The sequence below is a fragment of the Artemia franciscana genome, chromosome 4, assembly GCF_032884065.1.
Source record: "Artemia franciscana chromosome 4, ASM3288406v1, whole genome shotgun sequence".
Lineage (NCBI taxonomy): Eukaryota > Metazoa > Arthropoda > Branchiopoda > Anostraca > Artemiidae > Artemia > Artemia franciscana.
The window spans coordinates 60,882,984-60,906,608 of NC_088866.1; the positions used below are offsets into that span (position 1 = coordinate 60,882,984).

At 37.3% G+C, this 23,625-nt stretch overlaps 1 protein-coding gene across 2 annotated transcripts in view; it reads left to right on the forward strand.

Moving 5' to 3' along the window:
• Positions 1–23,625, forward strand: part of LOC136026680 (centromere protein F-like) — a 111,011-nt gene that overhangs the window by 36,249 nt on the left and 51,137 nt on the right. For both annotated transcript variants that reach the window (XM_065703421.1, XM_065703422.1), the window contains exons 4-5: positions 8,648–8,732; positions 12,417–12,473. In XM_065703421.1, the coding sequence (XP_065559493.1) occupies positions 8,648–8,732; positions 12,417–12,473 (142 nt within the window). The remainder of the gene's footprint in view (positions 1–8,647; positions 8,733–12,416; positions 12,474–23,625) is intronic.

The following is a 23,625-nucleotide window of genomic DNA, read 5'->3' on the forward strand; positions in this document are numbered from 1 at the left end:
GTTTCGCTTTCTGGGGCTATTAAATAAAAAAAAAACAGTTTTTTTAAATGAAAGTAAGGAGCAACATTAAAACTTAAAACGAACAGAAATTACTCCGTATATGAAAGGGGCTTTTCTCCTCAACGCCCCGCCCTTTACGCTAAAGTTTGACTCTTTGTCTTAACTCTATTTTTAAAACAGTAAGAAACTTTAGCTTAAAGAGCTGGGCGTTGAGGAGAAAAGCCCCTTTCATATACAGAGTAATTTTTGTTCGTTTTAAATTTTAATGTTGCTCCTTACTTTCATTTAAAAAAACTTGTTTTTTTTTTTATTTAATTTCTGGACGTTTTTGAATTAATGCATGTTTTGATCTTGGCTCTCCGCACATAAATAATCAAAACAAAATTTGTATATTAATTAATTGCAATTTTGAAAATTTTACAAAGAATTTGAGAAAAAAGGAGCGCGGTAGGAGGCCTAGTTGCCCTCCAATTTTTTGATTACTTAAAACAGCAACTAGAGCTTTTAATTTTTTACAAACGTTTTCATTGGTAAAAAATATACATAACTTACGAATTAACTTACGTAACGAACTTCTATATTCATATGTTTTTATTGCGTATATGAGGGGGTTCAACCCTAGTCGATACCTCGCTCTTTACGTTTAAGCTTAAATTTTGTCCCAATTCCTTAAGAATGACATCTGAATCACAAAGGCCGTAGAATAAATAGTTGAAATTACTAAAAATACTTTAGCGTAAAGAATGAGATATAACGAGGAGGTAAACCCCTCATATGCGTAATAATTTTTGTTCGTTTTAAGTTTTAATGCTGCTCCTTACTTTCAGTAGAAAGAACTTTTCATATTTATTTTTTCATTGTTTTTTCAAATAATGCTAGAAAATCCTGCGCCCCCTTCATTGAAATTCTCTTCCCCCATGAGCAGTTTCTCTATGGAGATATCCTCCCACGTACCCCCCCCCCCTCAACTCTCCCCCCGAAACCAAAAAAATCCCCCTGAAAATGTCTGTACACTTCCCAGTAACCATTACTATATGTAAACACAGGTCAAAGTTTGTAACTTGCAGCCCCTCCCACGGGGACTGCGAGGGAGTAAGTCGTCCCTAAAGACATAGTTATTAGGTTTTTTGACTATGGTGAATAAAATGGCTATCTCAGAATTTTGATCCGGTGATTTTTGGGAAAAAATAAGCGTGGGAGGGGGCTTAGCTGCCCTCCAATTTTTTTGGTTACTTAAAAAGGGGACTAGAACTTTTAATTTCCGTTAGAATGAGCCCTCTCGCGACATTCTTGGACCACTTAGTCGATACGATTACCACTGGGAAAAAAAAAAACAAACAAATAACACGCATCCGTGATCTGTCTTCTGGCAGAAAATGCAAAATTCCACAGTTTTGTATATAGGAGCTTGAAACTTCTACAACAAGGATCTCTGATACGCTAAATCTGATGGTGTGATTTTCGTTAAGATTGATTGACTTTTAGGGGGTGTTTCCCCCTATTTTCTAAAATGAGGCAAATTTTCTCATGCTCGTAACTTTTGATGGGTATAACTGATCTTGATGAAACTTATATATTGAAAATCAGCATTAAAATTCGATTCTTTTGATGTAACTATTGGTATCAAAATTCCTTTTTTTTTAAGTTTTGGTTACTATTGAGCCGGATCGCTCCTTACTACAGTTCGGTACCACAAACTGTTTGATTACCACGAACTGTTTGATAATGACTGAAAGGTTGAGAAGGCTACGTCACTATGTACGGATGAAGGACGACAGATTGACAAAGGTTGTACTTTTCGGCCAACCGTCTAGGACCAAACGAAAAGCAGGTCGTCCCCGGTTAGGGTGGGAAAATGTCGCATGGAAAGACTTAAGAGAAATGGGAACCTCCCGGTGGGTAAAGAGGGAGGTCTTGAATAGGTTGGGATTGAGAAGGACCGTGCGTAGCTGTACTGGTATCAGACGGCCTGGTGCTGCAGTGAGTTGTTAGTAGTAGTAGTAGTAGTAGTGGTAATGATATATTTTTTTTACCCACAATTTTACAACCAATGTACGATTCGGAATTTTCTTTCTTTTTTTTAGTGGGGGAGGGAGGTTAAAACCGCGTAGACATTAGCAAAAAGGAGCCATGCCATGAAATTCAACTTAGCCTCGTAGTTGAGGTTTTAAGCTTCTACAAACGTGTTAAAGTAATTATTACTATGCAATAGGATAATGTTGCTACGGTTAAGGTATGAAGAAAGATCAATAGTTGGTTCGCTGCGAAAAGGGAGTTAAGTAGGGCTAGATCCTATCCCGTTTGTATAAAGTATTTTGATGAACTTTACCCTAGGTAGCGCGGCAAAGACAGTAGAGGAGCAGGGTGTAAATTTGTGAAGATAAAACTTTTCTAATCTTAGAATATGTAATTTGAGTGTCCTACATAAAAACGTTAGTGAAATAAATGAATTTTGGAGGGTCTTGAGATTTCAGGGTGCAAGAATAGCCAGATAATTAAGTAAGCGACCAAATCGCGTAGACTAGGAATAGATGAAGGTAAAAAGGTGACGTTAGGTAATGAAAGAAGGCATGTATAGCATAGAAAGTGGATCACTGAGAGACGGCATATAAGAAGTAGAATAGCCAAGAGGTAGGGTATTTTTTTTCGGCTTGGAAAAACAGTCTGGTAGTATAGGAAGATAAATCTACGAACTAAGACTGGAATATTGGAAGCCATGGCATTGAAAGTGCAATATGTTTCTGAAACATGGGCGTTTCGAAAACCCGAGGAAGATTCGTTAGATGTTTTCCGAAGGAATTGTCTAGGGATAGCTTTAGATAGCTTTTGACTGACTATATATCAAAGAGTAAACTATGCAAAAAGATGCAGTTCGAACCCACTTCCTAGGGTTATTATGCAAGAAAGTTAAGATGGCTAGAAGACATTTAATGACTGAAAGATCACAGCTATTTAAAGATTGTTCTTTTGGGCCATTCATTCTGGGGCAAACGAAAACCAGGTTGTTCTCGGTTTACGGCGAGAAGATGTCTAAATAAGGACTTTTAAAGGAAATTAGAATTAGATGGCAGGGAGTAAAGAGCAGCGCTTGCGCAGCTGTGCTGGCCTCAGGTGGTTTGTTCTGCAGCGAACTATCAATAGCAGTAGTAATAGTAATTGTCTGAATTGTTGAAATTGTTGAAATTATTATAGTTTGACTCTTTCTTACAACTCTACTTATTAAAACAATAAAAAACTTTAGCGTAAAGAGCGAGGTGTTGCGGAGGGGACAACTCTTTTCATATATGGAATAATTTCTGTTCGTTTTAAGTTTTAGTGTCGCTCCTTGCTTGCAGTTAAAAGAAACTTGTATTTTTCTGTTTAATTTCTGAACGTTTCTGAATTAATGCATGTTTTGATTTTGGCTCACCGCACATAAATAATTAAAATAAAATTTGAATATTAATTTTTTTTTTCTTCTAAATGGTTTTTTCATAGTTTTGATCAGAAGATTTTAATACAAAAAGGGGGTGGGGGAGGAGGCATAGTTTCCCTCCAATTTTTGGTTACTTAAATAGGCAACTATAATTTTTATTTTTTTTACGAACGTTTTTATCAGTAATAAATATACGTAACTTACGTAACGAACTTCTATATTTGTATATTTTTATTACGTATATGAGGGGGCTCGCCCCCTCATATACGTAGTAATTTACGTAGTAAGTAATTACGTAGTAAGAACAACCATTACTACGTATACGTAGTAATTTCTGTTCTTTTTAGGTTTTAATGCTGCTCCTTACTTCCAGCTGAATTTTTATTTATTTATTTATTTTCTTATTGTTATTCTTCAATAATGCTAGAAAATCCAAAAGCCCCTTCATGGAAGTTCTCTTCCCTCATGATAAATTGCTCCATGGAAAGATCGTCCCACGTACCCCCCTCCCCTGACCCCCCCATCAACACAAAAAGTCTCCCTGAAAACGTGTGTACACATTCCCAATAAACATTACTATATAACGAAAAGAGAAATAATCAATGCAACAGCACAAACACATTAAAAAAAAAAAAAAAAAAAAGAGAGAGATAGAAGGAGAAAGGGAAAACTGTTTTACTAAATTAGTGATTAATATAGACCAGCACTTGAATGAGGCCTTAACCCTACTCATCCATACAACCACATAGGTCAAACAGCATAGCCATACACAATCAACCATAAAGAATAATCCATGGACAGGCAGTCATGTCGTCAATAAGTATTAGTCGTCATTTACCAAACAATAAAAACAGTAAAGACAAATAATTCAGAGGCAACAACCCAACACAAGAGCTCATCAGGAGAATACACTTGCGTATAGGGTTTCGGCACTTTAAATCCTCTCCCCAGTCAAGTGTTGTGCCCTCCAATTTTTTTGGTCACTTAAAAAGGGCACAATAACTTTTCTGTTGGAATAAGACCTCTCCCGACATTGTAGGACCACTGGGTCGATACGTTCACCTCTGGGAAAAAAAAATAACAAAAAAAAAAAATAAACACGCATCCGTGATCTGTCTTCTGGGAAAAATTATAAAATTCCACATTGAAACTTATACAGTAGGGTTTTCGGATACGCTGAATTTGATGGTGTGATTTTCTATAAGATTCAATGATATTTAGGGGGTGTTTTCCCCTATTTTCTAAAATAAGGCAAATTTTCTCAGGCTCGTAACTTTTGATGGGTAAGACTAAACTTGATGAAACTTATATATTCAAATCAGCATAAAAATGCGATTGTTTTGATGTAACTATTGGTATTAAAATTCCTTTTTTATGGTTTCGGTTACTATTGAGCCGGGTCGCTCCTTGCTACAGTTTGTTACCAAGAACTGTTTGATAGAAATTCATATAAGGTGCAGTTTAGGGGCGCAACTCTAGATGTTTTAACTTATGAAAATAACAGCCATACACGGGTATGTTATTCATCATTGTGCTCACCACCAGATTTTCGAACTTTTATAATTAATTGCCTTTATGGCGCCAGAAGTGTTTTGATGATTTTAAAGGTATTTTATATCTCTATAAAGTGGGAAACTATAAGTAATGATATTTGTTCCCAACACATAGATCTAAGGCTCAATGATTCCTTAGAATTTCCCACTAGAACATTTTTGTGAAGTCATTCTATATATTAAATATATTAAACACACAAATAGAAACTCCAGAAATATATGAAGTCAAATATATTAAACATACAAAATTATCTGGGAGTTAAAAAGATTAAGAATCTGGAATAGCAGTTTTAAAGGTTATTTGTTGAGTTTCTACTACTACATTTTACCACCCGAAACCAGTTTGTAGTTGGGAATAGTGCACATTTCCACTGCTTTCAGATCTTCTTAATTTATGGTTGAATGTGGTCACTCAAAATGAAGCTTTCATAGAAAGAAAATCTTTGCCGTAAAACCTTAACAATTTTTTAGATTTTTCAAAACTACAAATGTACAGAAATATGGCAGTAAGTAGTATTTTACCGTGATAAGATCCAAAGTGCCCCTAGGAAGGCTTTAAGGATTGAACAAATATTTTGCGTCTGGATGAAGGCTTAGTGTTCACGTTTAAATAAATGATGATAATGGTGACAATCTGATCCCTTATTTAGAGCATCTAATAAAGGGTCCCACAAGACACCAGCCGCTGACTCTCACTCAGAAATTGCTACAACTACTTCTAATAATAACTCAGTACAGCACCACGCCGCCTGAGGCCAACATAGCTACGCATACTCCTCCTCCATCCCAATCTATTCAAAGCATTCCTCTTTATATTCTCCCAATTTTTTTTTTTAATCTTTCCTTCTGACATCCTGGCACTCTTTTCGGGGACTACCCGCTTTTGTTTGACCCTAGGTGGTTGCCTAACAAGGACGATCTTTGGCAATCTGTCATCCCTCATCCGCAGAAATTGTCTTAGGCATCTCAACCTTTCTCTCAGAAGACACGTTTGGCTAATCATTTCCTTGAACACTTTTTTGTGCTCTTTTGTAAGGTGGTTTTTGTAACGTGGTATCGAATGCTTTTTATTTAGGTAAATAGCCAAATAGTTGCCAATCTCTGAAACTTCGTCATGGTTTACCGATGATGGTTTTCTTTTACTCTTTTTTGACATGATGACTGATTCTGGTGAACCACGCAGATTGAAACCTGTGGGTGTTACAGTATTTTTTTTTTTTGTAATTTGTAAGAAAAATGTCCTGAGTCTCGCAATAGACATTTTCGAAATTTTTATATGTTTAGTTCGTAAATTAGAAAATTCGCAAATGTTTAGGCTACAAGCTTGCTTCAAGGATGATACTCTTCTATTTTTTCCTTTTTTTTTCTATTCTATATTTTCCTATTTTTTCGTAATTTGTGGTTTTTTTTTAAATGCTAATAAATAGTTGTAATGAGTATATGATCTCTTAGCTTAAGGAATGAGATTTGGGCCCCACAGGATACTTACAACTGATTCCCTTTTTTGGAAACATTACTATCAAGGATATGTTTCGCAGATTATTCCCTTGAGGCTATTCGAATAGATACTTGTTGTAATGGATTATCTACTTCAGAGGAATAATGTCTTCCGTAAAAGTAGTGAAAGCTAGAACCCATGATTTCTAGAAGACTCATGGGAAGCCGTGATCTTAGTACAGCCTTTGCGGTGCTGGAAGTTTCGTAGACTACGTTAGTTAGAGTCTAGGTGCAAATAATGTATTCTTTGAACAAAGAAGTGGCCTACAGGCCTTAGTAAGGGTATCAATTGACGAAGATATAGATAAAGGGGGGGGGGAGAATTTTATTGTTTTATAGATTTTTTCCCATTCAAATATCAAAACAGGTGTTTTTCGAAATCCAGGGATGTATGTGTAAATAATTTGAAGAGGTAGCCCCCCCCCCCTAATTGACGTGCCTTGGCCTTACATGCAAAGTAAAATAGTTTGGATTTCAAAACTGTTTTCGCCAGCCAGGAAAAGTTCCACTTGCTAACTGGAAAAGAAAGCCGAGAAAAAGAGCCACTTGCACTTGCTTTAGAAAAAGTGACAATAACATCAACACTTAGCGAATTAAAGATATAATAAGACACTTGAATTGTAGGGTCAGTCCAGACTATTCTTGATAAGGAAATAACGTATACATCTTAGCTTGAATAGAAACACTGTATAATACTTTTTGAATAACTTAAGCAAAACTGCTCCTCCTCCCTAGCTCAGGTTGATCCATCCTCTAACTTACTTGTGCATATTTAAAATATTTTATTCACGACGCGGCATCTACATAGCTTGAAGAAAGGTTGCAAAGAAGCAAGGTCACACCAAAGTTAGGGTCCCTATATAAAAGACGACACTTAGTATTTGGACAGTTAGCTCAGACATGGGGTCTCTGATAGGGTTCTACCCCCCCCCCCCCCCGGCGACTACCCCCCCAGAAAATACCCCCTGGAAAATCTTCTTCGTTAGTTTTTTTCAGCTTAGCGTGAGACAAGACAAGTGACAGAATAGATGGGAAATATATAATTTGGGCTATATATTTGCACATAAGAGTAAAGGGTAAAGTATTTGGACAGTTTGAAGTCAGAAAACAATTCTTACTTCATAATATGCAGAATAATTGTACCTAGCATATTTTAGATACAGACCCGCTATTCTTTACCCTCTACCCCACCCTAATGTGCAAAGCTGTAGCCCAAATTTGTTTCTAAAGTAACGAAGAAACTAACGAAAAAACCGGTTCGTTCTTGAGTTTTGCACAGCGTAAACTTGAGTGAGTAGCGCATAATACACAAGTACCAAAGTTACTTCCCCTCATGGAAATGAAAAAAAAAAACTCAAATAAAATTCTCAAATTTGGGAGGCCCTATTTTCCACGGGGGAAGGAGTATTTTCCGGGGAGTAGTTATCGGTGGGGGGTACTTTTCTCGGGGGAGGGGATATTTTCCGTGGGTTGTTTCTGAGGCTATTTTCCGCGAGGGGAGTTTCGGGGGTGTTTTCGGAGATGGTGTAATCGCCGGGGGGGGGGGGGTTCAGTGCCCTCTGATAGGGGACTCTATATCTGGAAATAGGAGATTTTTAGGCACTTTGGGTTCTATGTTTGCAGCAAATGAATTATTAAGTGTGAAACAATCTAAAGGTTTTACTAGCTTCTGTATTTTTTCAGAAATGCGGTCATCGTCGGAAATCTTACTGCTTGTCGAAAGTCCACAGCATCTACCACCTCCGTTTAAGATTAAGAAAACACTCCAAACATTTAAAATACAAAAAAAAATCGAAGAGAAAAAATAAGCTTTCAGATTAAAGTAAACAACAATGTTAGAAATTAATAAAAAGTAAATTATCCTATATATCACGAAGGCTGCCACCCTCCCCTCTTTTTGCTAAGGTGTAGCTTATGCTTCATTGAGGTTATAATTATCATCATTAACATGTTGAGACTTCACGTGCATCACCAGCTCTAATAACCTCCCCCCCATCCCTCCCGCACCAATAGTCTCCTGATAAATTTGGTACACGTTTGTTTGTAACACTTCGTTCTTTATTATTGTAATTTTTGTATGCCTAGAAATGGCAAAATGTGCTATGTATGCTGTTTTACGTTTTGATGGCCGTTTTTCGTTGTTTATTTGAAATTTAATTTATTGAATGTGATCTTTTTTCAGCCTCTTCCTTTGGGTGAATTGAAAAAACTTTGTTTGCAACAGTTAAGTCGTCTTTCAGCAAAGAAAATACAAGCTATTTTGGCAGGTAAGCATTAACGCTTCCCCATTTGCTACTGAAGTTTTCCTATTTATTACCAATATAGGCCTTTCTTAACATTCTGATACCTGGAAAGATTTCATCGTATTCTCTTGTTTTTATGTGGAATATACACTCGGGATTTTTTTTTTACCAAGAGAAGGTAAATTAGTGATTCTTCGTGCGCAGCATGTAAAACACGCCATTTTAGTTTTTCTTTGCATAAAGGGAAAATTCGCTTTTCAGAAAGACCAAAAATTCTGTTTTGAAAATTCTTTAAATAAAATCAGTTAAATTTTTTAGTTTAAACCATATTTTGGCTTCGCAGTTTCATTCGGACTAAAAGGAATGGAAAACACATAGGAAGTGCAGATGAAAGATTTTTTTTAGATATGGACCTTGGAGTTCTGAATAAATGGAACGGAGAAACTTTTACAGTTGTTCTGCTTATGGAATGTTAGAATTCAATGCTGTGTTTATGATCCTACCCCTTCGTCCACTAGAAAGAAACAACTCAGTCGTATTTGGATATTGATTACCTTTTTAGCGTAATGACCAATTTTTTGCAGTTTTTTATATAAATGGTAAAATCCACTTATTTAGTGGTATACCGGTAATCTCGGCCATGAAATAATTTCAAGTTTTTTTTGTATTTAGCCCATGCAACAAGGGGAAAATCCTCAGACACAACATTGCATCGTAAAGTAATGATCGGTCAATTACCAGTAATTTTGTTGTTACCTGCTGTTACACTGATAATAGTGTTTTTATTTTGCTATTTTTGTCTAAATATTTTGTTGAATATTATCTCTGTACTATTGCTTAGTAGTATCTTTTCTCTCTTTTTTGGCCACTTTTTTCTTTTGTTTTAATATCACTTGTTTGACATCATCTGTTTAGTGACCATCCGATATTAAAACAAAGAAAAGAAAAACCATACAATCCTGGCTGCTGCTTGTTAATACTTATTTTACCTAATTATTATTTTTACTCTTTAATACTTTTGCTTATCACTAAGGGCTAATGAGAAAGTTTTATGTCAGCCTAAGATCGATTATTGATCCCTGGGTGACTTGAAACTTTCTCATTAGTCCATGGTTCGTTTTTCCGATTCATTTTTTCAAATATCAAATTATTCCTGATAATAATTGGTAAATAAAGAGCTGCCCTTGTCAATAGAAACTGAAGGAAGTTTGAAATTACTGCATGGATATAATTTGTACTTTCTATTCTGATTTCAAATATGTAAAGTTTCTTAAATTAAAAATTATCTGTCATGCTTTATTTGCGTAAGAAAATTCTTTCTTACGCAAATGAATGGGGAGAAACGGTTTAAAAAATGGGGAAACACGCCAACAAGGAGAAGGCATGGTCTATAGTTACAGCAGAAAACTCGACAGGTCTGAAAACCTTCGAGGGGATGTTTCAAATCCCTATTTACGAAAATGATTGATTTTACAATTCTTTCGAAGAAGGATGGTCACAGAAGTATATTCATTCGTCTAGGGCTAAAAGAAAAGCAGATCGTCCGTGGATGGGGTAGGGGGATGTCATAAAAAAAGATTTACGGAAAATGTGAAGTTCCTGTGAGGGTGTTATGAAGAAGGTTTTGAATAGATTAGATGGAGGAGGTGTGGGCGTAGTTGTGTTGGTCTCAGGCGACTTGGTGCTGCGATGAGTTGTTAGTAGTAGCAGTAGTAGTTTTTTAAGCAACAAAAGGATAAGTGTCACAGTATTCTATCAGTTTCCTTCATTTTGAACCGCAAAGTACCAATTTCGTCCTGAACAAGGCAAAAATGCTATCCAGGAAAGTTCTAAGATAGTTGTTCCTTTATAATTATCCAGCAACTAATTACATAAACTTTGTGTAAAAAGTAGACTAGCCAAGTCTTAAGATGTTTCTTCATAAATGGAAATAGTTTGGACGGATAGGAAGATAAGCCCGCGAAATAAGATCATAATATTTGTCGATACGATCGTGACAATGGTCAACTAAGTCTCTGAAACGTGGGCGCTTCGAAAGACCGAAGAAGATAATGTAAAATTTTTCCGAAGGATAGTTATGGGCACCCGTCTGACTGGCCGTATATTAAACAGCAAACTATATATAAAAGAAAGGCACAATCTCATTTTCCAAAGCAATAGTTACCGCAAAGGTCGAGATAGCTTGGACCCATTCTTCTGATGAAGTAGGAGAGATTGCCAAATATTGTACTTTCCTGCCAACCGTCTGATGCCAAACGGAAAGCAGGTCATCCCCGATTGAGATGGTCATAAAAAGGAATTGAAAGTAAACTGGAACTAAGTGGGAGAAGGTACAGAGTGAAGCTTTAATAAACTGGGGGAAAAAAACCTTTCGAATTTTGGTCTCTGGTGGCTCGGTGCTGCAAGAACTGGCTTGTAGCAGTAGTAGTAGTAATATAAAAATCTATTTACTAATCAAGGCTAGAGCAATTTATTTTTACAAACACATTAGTGAAAATCAATATAGTCAACCTATTTCAAAGCCCCCCCCCCCACCCCCAATTTAAATCTAGATTTAAATTGCTTTCCGCTTTAATGAAAACAGTACCTATTTTTTAACATTGTTTTTTTATGTCCTTGGTATAAATAAAGATGTCAAACACTACTCAGTTTCAGAGGAAAAAAAAGCAGTTTCTTATTATTTGCTTGAATTGATTCCTTTATCCTGACGTGTCCCCTTTTTAATAATTCTTCTTAATTGTTTAGCCCAGTATCTAGATTCCTTGACGACAAAATATGTTTCTTTAAAAAATGAAATACTAGCGGGGATTATCTAAGATCTGAAGAGCCGGGCAGAAAAAAAAAGTATTGTGGATTTTCGGTTTCGTAATGTCAAAGAAGCCGCAGCAGAATACGTCTCTTAATCTTTTGAGGGTAATTTCCTTATTTTAAGATTAGGACTTTCCACAGTCTTGCTGCGATGACTCGAGAGGTGTTAAGACTTAGCTTATTACGCATTAACTTTACAGGAGAGTATAAGCTAAAAAATGAGTTTACGGCTATTTGGCAGTATGGCACTCACTAATAAATAAATAAGTTCTACGACCATACTGGTTACGACGAAAAAAAGCAACCTCCAAAGGAAACCACACGAAGGGGTTCTAATGTGCAATTATTCCTGCAAGTAAGGAAAGGATGTACAACATATATAAAACTCGTCAGAAGTATTTTGTCAATGAAATATAGTACTGGGAACACAGTGAGCTTGGTGCGCTCGTGAGGATGGACCTTCCTTGATATAGCCACGGCAAATCCAACGGCACAGTTAGTTTTTTTTTTATTTGTTATAGTTTCTGGGATATGATCTAGTATCCACTTGGGTAAAAACGTATTTTTAATGATTTTCCAAAGCCAAAACCAAGTACAGGCATGCTAGAGTTGCAAAATCTAGTATCGACGTCCTGTCGAAAATGCCACCAGAATTATTGGGCAGAGACTGCATTTTCATCTTTTGTGCAGCAGAAATTTTTCATAGCCGTCATCATTGTACAGCTACTATAGAAGAAAAATCAGTAACTGTTGTAGATTGAGTAATTACAATTGGTTAGGAAATTAGACTTGCGCTGAATTAGAGTGTATAGGGACATTTTGGCAGGAAATGGTTCTCCTAAGAAGGATGTGTATCTACCCATTTACAGGTGTTGGAATTGCATTCATAATTTCTTACAGGTCATGAGCTGGGGCCTGGTCTTTCTTCTGAATCAGAGTCCTTGAGTGCGTCATCAGGTCAGTCGTTTTATAACCTTACTTCAATCGAGAATTAAGATATCAATATTTGCCAATTTACTAGATTAATATTCTGAAAAAAAAATACTAAAATTGAGGATTTTTACAACTAAACAATACTAAATATTACGAACCTGTCTCCAAGGGTCCTTCTCAGCAACAACAAAGAGCAGATTTTTTTTTCTTTGGGGGGGGGGCTGAGTTTTTAATGGCAGTTTTGATAGAATTTGATTTGATCTCGTTATCAATAATAAAAAATGGAGACTTTTTTCAAAACTTTGAGCCTTTCTATGCAAAATTATCACATATATCTTCAATATGGTTGATTTTCATTGAATATATTACCATCCCTAACTTACCTATATACCCAACTTTTTTGGGAGAGTCTAGTGGGGGAGGGAGATGTGTGCAAGCTACTTCAAGTGCATTTGTGAAGAGAGGTGTTTGCTTAACCTTATCAAATAGTAGTTTTTTATCAATTTTGTAAATTAGTTTCAAGGATCTGGGTTTAGCTCGTTAAGCATGTCTTTATAAACCCTTTTTGGATCTTTAATATGTGGAAATATAATAAGAGAATTTAAAAGCTCAGAAATAAGCTTTGGGTTTTAAAGCAATTAATATCAATCAGGCATTAAATCGCTGAAGCTCCTTACTTTTTCATGAAGTTTCGTACTTTGGACAAGCTGTTCATTATACCATCGAAAGGCTAGAAATGAATTTCAAAATCTTTCACGCATGTAGTTTCTGAGATATAAGCTAACCCATTTATAGGACACTGGACAAATTCCTTACCCAAAGATGCATGATTTTGCAAGGTACAGATTTAATGTTAAAACAACAAAAGTGGAAAAAACACTCATAAATGGTCAAAACTTCGTGTGGTAAGTCATGAAGGATCCTGTGCAGAGGGTAACATCATCCTTTGTGCAGTAAGTAAGTGATTTCCTTGAGCAGTGACTGTATTTGTTGCGTTTGGTGAGAAAGTGTTTAATGCCTCCATATCTGGAGCTGGCTGTGCTGTTCTCTTTGTTTCAGGAAACGAGGAGTGGTTTTGGCTTTGTCTATACTCCGTTTCCAGTAGTGACCCTGTACTGTCACGCTGGAACTCTACAAAGTACATCTGCGGTCTCTTGTCTGCTGCCATATTACACTAATTACCTCTCATATCCTTCTTAGCCTCACTATTATAAGGGAGTGGACACCAAGTAATTCGGTTTTTTCGTACAGTCGCCGTCGCTCTGAAGCTACCAGTCTTCAGTTCGAGCAGGAACTGATGATTGTCGAAGAAATTATCGGAGTAAAGCTCTTGACCTTTGCTGTCGTCTACAATCTCTAAGAGCTTCTTGACAACTTGATATCCGTGGTCACTCATGACAGTCTCTTGACTCTAGGTCGCTGTGGCTATGTATCTCAACTAAGATGAAACTTGAGACAGTGGCCGTTTGAGGTATAGAAAGCCCACAGATTGTACCTCAAACAAATGGACTTCTCTCTATTAAACTGATTCAGACTGTGTTTTCATAATTTTTGACAATTATTTCGTCGATTTCTCGTAATCAGGATGCCAAATCGTGCAAAATTTCTCTTTCACGATGTGGAGAAGTGGCTTCACCTTGAAATCTATGTAGTCTTTAAACTCTGTTTATGATAAACATGTAATGAATTTACTCTTTTATCTTCATGAAGCGGTTCCTTGACATGGCTCTTTTCATTAGCTCACATCCCAGGTCTTGTTCGACAGACTAATAGGCTCTGGGAATATTGCGGGCAATAACCACTAATAAACAGCATACCAACAAAACGTGGATTTCATTTGGTGTTGCTGAAAAATTAAAATTTCTTTTTGATTTTGCACGCCTCTCGTTCTCTCTAGCATTTATGTTGAAAACTCGTTATCAAGTCAAAATCCAAGTATCTGTAAGGACATCCTTCCCTGGACTACTCCTTTGGCTCTTTCAAGTGCTTTAGCACGCTTGTCGCCAACTTCTAGCCAGTAATAACAATTTTTCTGCTTTCACTATTTCTGCCAAATTGTAGTATTTTCTTGTTTTCAAGCTTTTATGAAACTTGCAAAATAGTTGAGTTTTTTTTTAAATAGGAACAATAAATGAAGATTCAAAGTAGTCAATAGGTTTTCCAAAGCCTGTTTTTTCGTCCTTGCCACTACGTTTTCTGCTGGACTTAGATGCTAGGCTTTGCAAATCTAGTGGCTTCACATTAGATTTCGGCTATTCAGAGCCTGAGAAACATGCTTTAACCCTTTAGAGTATTAGATCTTACAAGAAACATTCTGATTACGCCATTCCCGCCGTGCCGAGATTTGAGGAGCTGCATCCTTGACTGATTTATTTTTTTTTTTTTTTTTTTTTTTTTTTTTTTTTTTTTTTTTTTTTTTTTTTTTTTTTTTTTTGGATACTTGGTTGCATCAGAGGATAGTTTGAGTTACTGCAGTTGAGTTTTAGATTTTTTTTTGTTATTATTTTTTTATTGAATAAGACCCAGTTAAGTAGATTTTCTCGGAAATACAAGTGAGGAATAGGAAAATCTACCAAAAAAGATTAAGACCAATTTGTAGCTTGGAATTTGCTGAAACCATGTTTATAAAATGCATAAAAGGAATCTAGTGTATTCTATATTCACGATTTTGGACCCTTTGGTAACGCATTGCCTATGTGAATAGTTTAATGACATTATTTTATGCATGGAAATCATTTGAGTGTTTGCCATGGGGGAGGGGCTAAGAGCCGGTACAGTATACACTCCCCCCTCGATAGATTTCCTCTTTTTTTTTTAATTTAGTTTTTTACCCTTTAGAGTTGCTTGACACACCTACTCCTTCTTTCGTCAATGACGTTGCTATTTTTATCATTTGTCTTTGAGATTGTTCAGACAAGATCCTACGAAAAAGAAATTCTGTTTGGAATCTGAAGTTTCTAGGACAAGAACGACTTTCAAAGGGAAGAAGCCATTTAATCTCCTAAAAACTAGTCCGGAAAAGAAATCCCCAGAAAAAGGAAAGGAAAAACCGATGTTTAGATAACATTGTAGTAGGCACTCTGTAAGATTGTTTCTGGTTTAGATATCCTAACAGTTCTCCGGAAAATTTGTTAAGAAGAAAACTCACATAGGAATTAGATGCTTTAAACCAGGCACACATACGAGAAGAAGAAGAGCTCTGCGCCCAGGCCAACCTTAAAACGGGGTTCTCTTGACGAATGATCTGCCTTTTTTTACTATTTTAACCAATTTTGGCTCCCTGATATGACCCCTTCCCCGAAGCGAGATCCCGTGTACAAGCCTACTCTCCAGCAAATATCAATTTGGAAACAATTAGCTCTATAAAATTAATAGTTTCGAAGGAGAATTTTTTTCATGAGAGCTGGAAACAGGTAATTTAGGAGAAAAACTGATATATAAACACTCCTTAACGATAGTTCTTTACTAAGGGTTTCAAATTCTACCTTAGAAACGCAAGCTGTTGAATGATAATGACTTTCTATAGCCTTTCTTACATAATTAATCGATGAGAATCGACATTCAAAATTTAAGATTTGACCCAAGATATTCAGAAAAATAGCATATAAATATCTTTATGGGGAAACTACGCAATAACCATACTAGAAATGTCCCCCCCCTCCCTGACGTGAATCTTTGCGTTCATGCCTAATTTCAATAAGTTATTACTTTCGTGAAAGTGTGGTTAATAAGATTTACAGCTGTAAGAAAAGACAAAGCTTATTTATGAGTGTTAAAAAATAAATAAATAAAGGGTATTGTAACGATAGCTCTTTATAATGGTCTTAAAAGTTGTTCTTACCCTATGTCTTCATTATGGCTTTCTCAGACGATGTCAGGCAAGTGAAAAGACCGTTTCGTTTTTCGCATTGGACTTTTCCTGGAAAAAGTTACTTTAAATGCGCCTTATTTCTCTTTTGAGTTTTAAAATGCAACAGTGGAGACTGAAGCTTCCAGAAAAAGTAAAAAAGCATGGGCAGATTGGCCTGAAAAGGCCAAAATAAAGACACAGCCATAGAAACATAATTTATTGAATAAAAGGGATTTTTTATAGCCTTTCTCATGGAATTAAACAAAAAAAGGCATACTTTGTTTGATTTCACATAGAAAATGAATAAATGTCATAGATACATGTTGTTATTAGGGAGCTACGCAAAAGTATTTCACGAAATGCTACCCTCTCCCTTCGAAGCAGATTGTAGAGTACGTATCAAACCACAAAAATTAGTTCCTTTTTTTTTGAAAATGTGCTTAATAAAATTTAAAGTTCTGAAGAATGAAAAAGTTAGTCAAAAAGAAAAATGAATAAGACAATCAAATTCATGTGTGATTCTTAAAAATAGATTTCTTATAAGGATTTTAAAATTTCATCTTTGAGGCACAAGTTTCTGAATGGTAGAGGCTTTCTAAAGCTTTTCTCGTGGAATAAGTTGATAGAATCTATTCATGAAAGTTAGGATTTGACATGAGTGATGCACAAGTATAGTACTTGAATATTTCTATGGAACAGCTACGAAAAGGTGGTACAGAAAAAGAAGTATGGTTCCAAAATCCGCCTGAAACGTTTGGCAAAAATCCGCCTAAGCTCTGACATAACCAGTAAATCTAAATTTTTTAATTGTTAAGTGTCCGTAACTTCCAGTCAATCACGTGTAGCTGAGGCCAGTATTTCTCAAAAGTACTTGTGTAATCACAGTTATTTGGGGTTTCATTCTTTATAAGAGAGTATACGCGTTTTTTCTTTTTTATACCTGAAACACGGTTATTTGTCATTGCAGCGATGTATTCAGTATAGGTTTTATTAAAATTTGACACATTTTAAATGTAGTTTTATGCGAAGTTTTGTATCAAAGCTTTTGTTTCACCGCTGGCCGGGTTGATACTTTTAGGGAAGAATTTTTTTGGGGGGAGAAGACAAGGGGATTGTAATTTTTTGTTTGGAAGAAGGTGTCAATTTTTTTGTCTGGGCCTCGCAAAAGACTATGCACTACGGTTTTGTTATGCCGATCGTCCGAGAGTCTGTTTGGCTTGTGTAGAATTAACTTCGATCATTTCGGACGTTGTCTGGCTTAACGATTTTTTTTTTGGGGGGGGGGGGTATCAAGCTTAATGTCCCATGGTAACAGATAATATTCTTTTTTTTAAGGTCAATATTTGTTCATTTGAGCATACCGGGATAGTTTTTGGATTAATTTCAGGGATGGATTAGTTTGTTTTATGGACTTGACATCGTTCTGTCTTATTTGCGCTCATTTTTAAGTTCGAGTTGATTTTATCATCTATGGTTAATACGCAATGCTGCGCACAACCAAAAGGCAAATATATTCGTGAAGACACACAATCAAACAGTGTTGTATAAAAGCATATAATTGAAATGTTGATTTATCTTGAAAATTAGGGGTGAAACACCACCTGGTGTGTGCCCAGGTGGTTAACAGGGTTGCCCTGTTGGCTCTCTCAGGCCACAACTGACAACCCCAAGTTCATAAAGTGGTGAGGGCTGGTCGACATGCTAATAACCTGTCACCGTCAAAAACTAATTATTTCTGAATCAACGATAAATGGCCTCGGAATTCTGACTGATCTTGAGATACAAACCCTGAACGCCCCCGGACACGATTTTTGACTACGAAAGATACTTTTCGAATTGGACTTTGGAATATTAGAACGATTAACCCAGATACTCTGCCGGGTCGGATAAATAATGTGATGAAAACTCTTGACAAGTATCGAATCGATATTGCTGCCCTTTCTGAGTCACGAATTCCACAGTTTGGGACCATTGAGTGTGAGAATTATCATGTGCTTTAATCTGGGAAAGAATGTATTAAAGCGGCTGGGTTGGCAGTGGCTCTAAGTGGTGCAGCAAATAAATGCCTTCGTTATTGGGAATCAATTAACGATCGTATCCTGAGAGCGCGTTATGCGACTACTCAGGCAAAAATGACGCGCATAGCAGTGTATGCCCCAACAAGTGAATCAAGCGACTCTGATAAGACACATAGTGATGTTACAAATAAAATTCATAACCATGATATATTGGTTGTTTGTGACTATTTTAATGCGAAAGTGGGCTGCCACCAGGATCATGTGCCAACGGTGATTGGTTCTCATGGACTTGGTGAAATCAGTAGAAATGGCATGAGACTGGTTGATTATTGTGTCACTAATGACTTGATTGTAGGAGGTAAATGGTATCCCCATAAGACTATCCACAAATACACGTGGAAATTACCTGATGGTACCACTTGAAACCAGATCGACCATATACTAATCAGCAAGCGAAGAAGAAGGTCCCTTGAAGATGTCAGAGCTTACCGCGGAGCCGATTGCTTCTCTGACCGTCAACTAGTTATATCCACCTGGAAAATCAAGTTAAAGGCGGTGAAGAAAGTGAAAGTTGCAGTTAAGAAATTTGATATCCAGAAGTTCCGTGATAAGACTATTCGTCAAAAATATAATCTTGCATTAGAAAATAGGTTTGCAGCCTTGAGCCTTGATGACTCCGACGAAACAAGTTCAGAACATCTTTGGAAATGAGTATCAGAGCGCCTAAAAGATGCTGCGGTGGAAATTCCTGGATATAAGAAAAGAAAGAAGGAAGAGTGGATTAGTGAAGAAACTTGGCAGCTGATTCAGGAAGGAACAAATCTGAAAGCTCTTTTTGATAAATACTCACCTAGTCATTCATCTAGTCAACCTAGCTATAAGCAAAATACTGTGATAGTTTAAAACAGCAGTATAAATTTGCCCATAAGCGAGTGAAAATGTCTGCTAGGAATGACAAGAGAACTTATACTGAGAACATAGCAGCGCAGGCAGAAAGAGCAGCCGACCGGGGTGATAGTAAAACCGTTTATATGCTTACTAAGAAGCTTTCCAGTGCGCAAACAAACCCTTGCCCCTTCATAGAGGATAAAAGTGGGCAGCTGCTTACCAATCAGGTAGATGTTCAAAACCGTTGGAGCGAATATTTCTTGGATGCTGTGAACCAGCCAATACCCCATGAGCCACTGATGGTCCCTGACGTTCACCTATTTAACTTGGACATGTATTCGGGCCCCATCCTCTTTCAGGCCCTGAAGTCGCTAAAAATGGAAAAGCAGCCGGGTGTGATGGAGTCCCTATGGAAAAAAAGCTCTCGCTGGCCCACTATTTAAGCTGCTTGGTAAGGTGTGGGACAACGAGACTGTCTTTCTTGACTGGAATAAAGGCATTATCGTGAAACTCTTCAAGAAAGGTGGGAAAAAATGGAGAGGAATCACACTCCAGTCAGTCGGAAGTAAAGTTCTATGTTAGATTGTACTTAGTAGAATCCAGACTAAAGTGTACAAAATTTTAAGGGATGAGCAACATGGATTCCGCCCAAATCGTTCTTAGTGCGACCTGATATTTAGCTTACGTGTTCTACTGGAGGATTCAAACGAATGGCAAGGGCAGATTATTTTAGTGTTTATAGATTTCTTGGAAGCATTTGACTCTGTGCACTGAGAGGCAATGTGGAAAATTCTCCTAGCGTATGGAATACCTCCGAAAATTGTGAATATGATTAAATCCCTGTATCTTGCACATGTTTGTGCAGTCCAGATGGAAAATGGGCTGTCAGAGTGTTTCCCTGTTAAGTCCGGTGTACGTCATGGATGTCTACTATCTCCAATATTATTCATAATACTTATTGATTTTGCTCTTCGAGCTTGCCACTTTAGAGGAGGCATACAACTAAGCTTTGAACGTCAAATATATGATTGCGATTTCGCTTACGATAATTTTCTCATAGCTCACTGCCAAGAGGACATTCAACATAATCTGAATGAATTAGCAGCAAAAGCGGCCGCTATGGGCTTGAAGATTAATATTTATAAAATGAAAAGTATGTCAAACGCAGTTGTGACGACCATTGCTGCTGGGATTCGATACGAAGGTACTGATATAGAAGAGGTCAGTGAATTTAAGTACCTCGGTAGTACAATTACCCGAGATGGGAACTGTGACAGAGAAGTCTTGCTACGCATGGCGTATGCAGGTGGAGCATTTTCTCAGCTGAAGAATATTTTGAGATGCAGATACTTCTCTCAGAAGTTGAAATTGCGATTGTTTAGGAGTAATGTACTCTCTGTACTTTTATATGGATGCGAGTCCTGGAGCCTTTCAAAAAACGCTGAGAAAAGGCTACTTGGCTTCGAGAATAATTGCCTGCGTAGAATCCGTGCAATACATTGGACCGATAGAGTAACAAATGCCCAGATTAGGGCTGATACCGAACAACCGCTAGTGGCTGAAGAGATCAGAATGAGAAGATGGAAGTATTGCGGGCGTATGACCCGCATGAGCGAAGGACGCCTCCCAAAAGGTTGATGGTGTTGGACCCCACCCGGTATTCGAAGGATTGGAAGACAACGCAGCGCACTTGGTAGATTCCTGGAGAAAGAAGCAACGAGTTTCCGAACCACTTTGAATGAACTTTGGTCTTTGGCACAAGATCGGTCAAGTTGGAGGTCAACCGTCGCTGCCCTCTACGCCCTCAGGCGTAGGAGGATCTAAGCACTAAGTAAGTAAGTGAGGTGAAGCAATCGTATTGTTGTACCATGGTTATGACCTTGAGATACAATATAGTCGTAACAATTTTTAGTTCATTGCAACGATTGAGATTTCTGAGATACGGGAGAAATTGAAAATAAATTTTGACAAATTGTGTTCTATTTAAAAATACATATTAATACTAGGGTTAGACATCTAAGTACGAGACTAGATACGCCAATAGCTCCCCTTTTTGCAAATATGATAGTCTAGAAATACCAGCTGGTTTCAGCCTGTGGGGAGGCCTTGTTTTCTTCTATGTTATGAAATCGGCAAGAATTTTGAGACTCATCCCAAACACATGTTGTAACAAAAAACAAGAAACAAATCTTGATTCCACTCCTGGGCCCGATCCCACTTTTTTTAGAAAAAAAAATTTCATTTAAGAAAAAAAAAATGAGATGAGCCAAAATACCGACTTTACTATCTAAAGGATTTTTTTTTTTGGTTTTCTTTTTGTCTCTGGAAGTGTTTACTATATCAAAGATAAATTTTCTGTGAATATTTAATACTAAAAATACCTGTGGAGACTCCAATCGATTAAAATTAACTTCATTTTCATTGTTGATGACTTTCTGTTTCTTTATGTTCATTTTTCTACTATTTTTATGGCACTTGGTATTAACCAAGTGACATAAAGCAATCGCCAATTCTGTCGGTCTGTCTGTCTGTCTGTCTGTCGGTCTGTCGGTCCCGGTTTTACTACTTTAGGCACTTCCAGGTAAGCTAGGACGATGAAATTTGGCAAGCGTATCAGGGACCGGACCAGATTAAATTAGAATTAGTCGTTTTCCCGATTTGGCCATCTGGGGGGGGGAGTGGGGGGGGGGCCGGTTAATTTGCAAAAAATAGAAAAAATGAAGTATTTTTAACTTATGAGCGGGTAATTGGATCTTAATGAAATTTGATGTTTGGAATGATATTGTGTCTCAGAGCTCTTATTTTAAATCCCGACCGGGTCTGATGACATTGGGGGGAGTTGGAGGGGGGGACCTAAAATCTTGGAAAACACTTAGAGTGGAAGGATCGGGATGAAACTTGATGGGAAAAATCAGCGCAAGTCCCAGATACATGATAGACATAATCGGAACTGATTCGCTCTCTTTGGGGTAGTTGGGGGGGGGGGGTAGTAATTCTTAAAAATTAGAAAAAACGAGGTATTTTTAACTTACGAGCGGGTGATCGGATTTCAATGAAATTTGATTTTTAGAAGGATATCGTGTCTTAGAGCTTTTATTTTAAATCCCGACCGAATCTGGTGACATTGGGGGGGGATTTGGGAGGGGGAAACCTAAAACTTGGAAAACACATAGAGTGGAGGGATCGGGATAAAACTTGGTGGGAAAAATGAGCAGAAGTCCTAGATACATGATTGACATAACCGGAACGGATCCGCTCTCTTTGGGGTAGTTGGGGGAGGGGTTAATTCTGAAAAATCAGAAAAAATGAGGTATTTTTAACTTACGAACGGGTGATCGGATCTCAATGAAATTTGACATTTAGAAGGATATCGTGTCTCATAGCTCTTATTTTAAATCCTGACCGGATCTGGTGATATTGGGGGAAGTTTGGGGTGGGGGAACCTAAAATCATGGAAAAGGCTTAGATTGGAGGGATCGGGATGAAATTTGGTGGGAAAAATAAGCAGAAGTCTTACATGCGTGATTTAAATAATTGGAACGGATCCGCTCTATTGGGGGGGGGGGGGGTTAATTCTGAAAAATAAGAAAAAATACGTATTTTTAACTTGCGAAGGAGTGATCGGATCTTCATGAAACTTCATATTTAGAAGGACCTCGTAACTCAGATCTCTTATTATAAATCTCAACCGGATCAAGCGTAATTGGGGGGGGGGCAGTTGGGGAGACCGTAAATCTTAGAAAATACTTAAACTGGTGAGATCTGGATGAAACTGGATGGGAAGAATAGAAACCTGTCTACTTGACTGACATAACCGGACCGGATCTGCTATCTTTGGTGGAATTGGGAGGAAGGGTAATTTTGAAAATTGAGGTATTTATAACTTACGAAAGGGTGACCAGATCTTAATGAAATTTGATATTTAAAAGGATCCTGTGCTTTTAAGTTCTAATTTTAAATTCCGACCAGATCCTGTGACATTGGGGGGAGTTGGAGGGGGAAACCAGAATTCTTGGAAAATGTTAAAATTTTCCAGTTTTCACATTTGGGGTATTTTTATCTTACGAATAGATGATCGGATCTTAATGAAATTTGATTTTTAGAAGGAATTCATGCCTCAGAGCTCTTATTTCAAATCCCGACCAGATCTTTTGACATTGGGGGGAGTTGGAGGGGAATATCTTGGAAAAACACTTGGAGTGGAGGAATCGAGATGAAGCTTGGTGGATAGAATAAACAAATGTCCTTGATACGTGATTGACAGAATCGTAGTGGATTCGCTCTCTTTGGAGGAGTTGGGGGGAGGGGTTCAGTGATTTGGCGAGTTTGGTGCTTCTGGACGTGCTAGGACGATGAAAATTGGTAGGCGTGTCAGGGAGGTGCACAATTTGACTTGATAAAGTCGATTCCCAGATTCGAC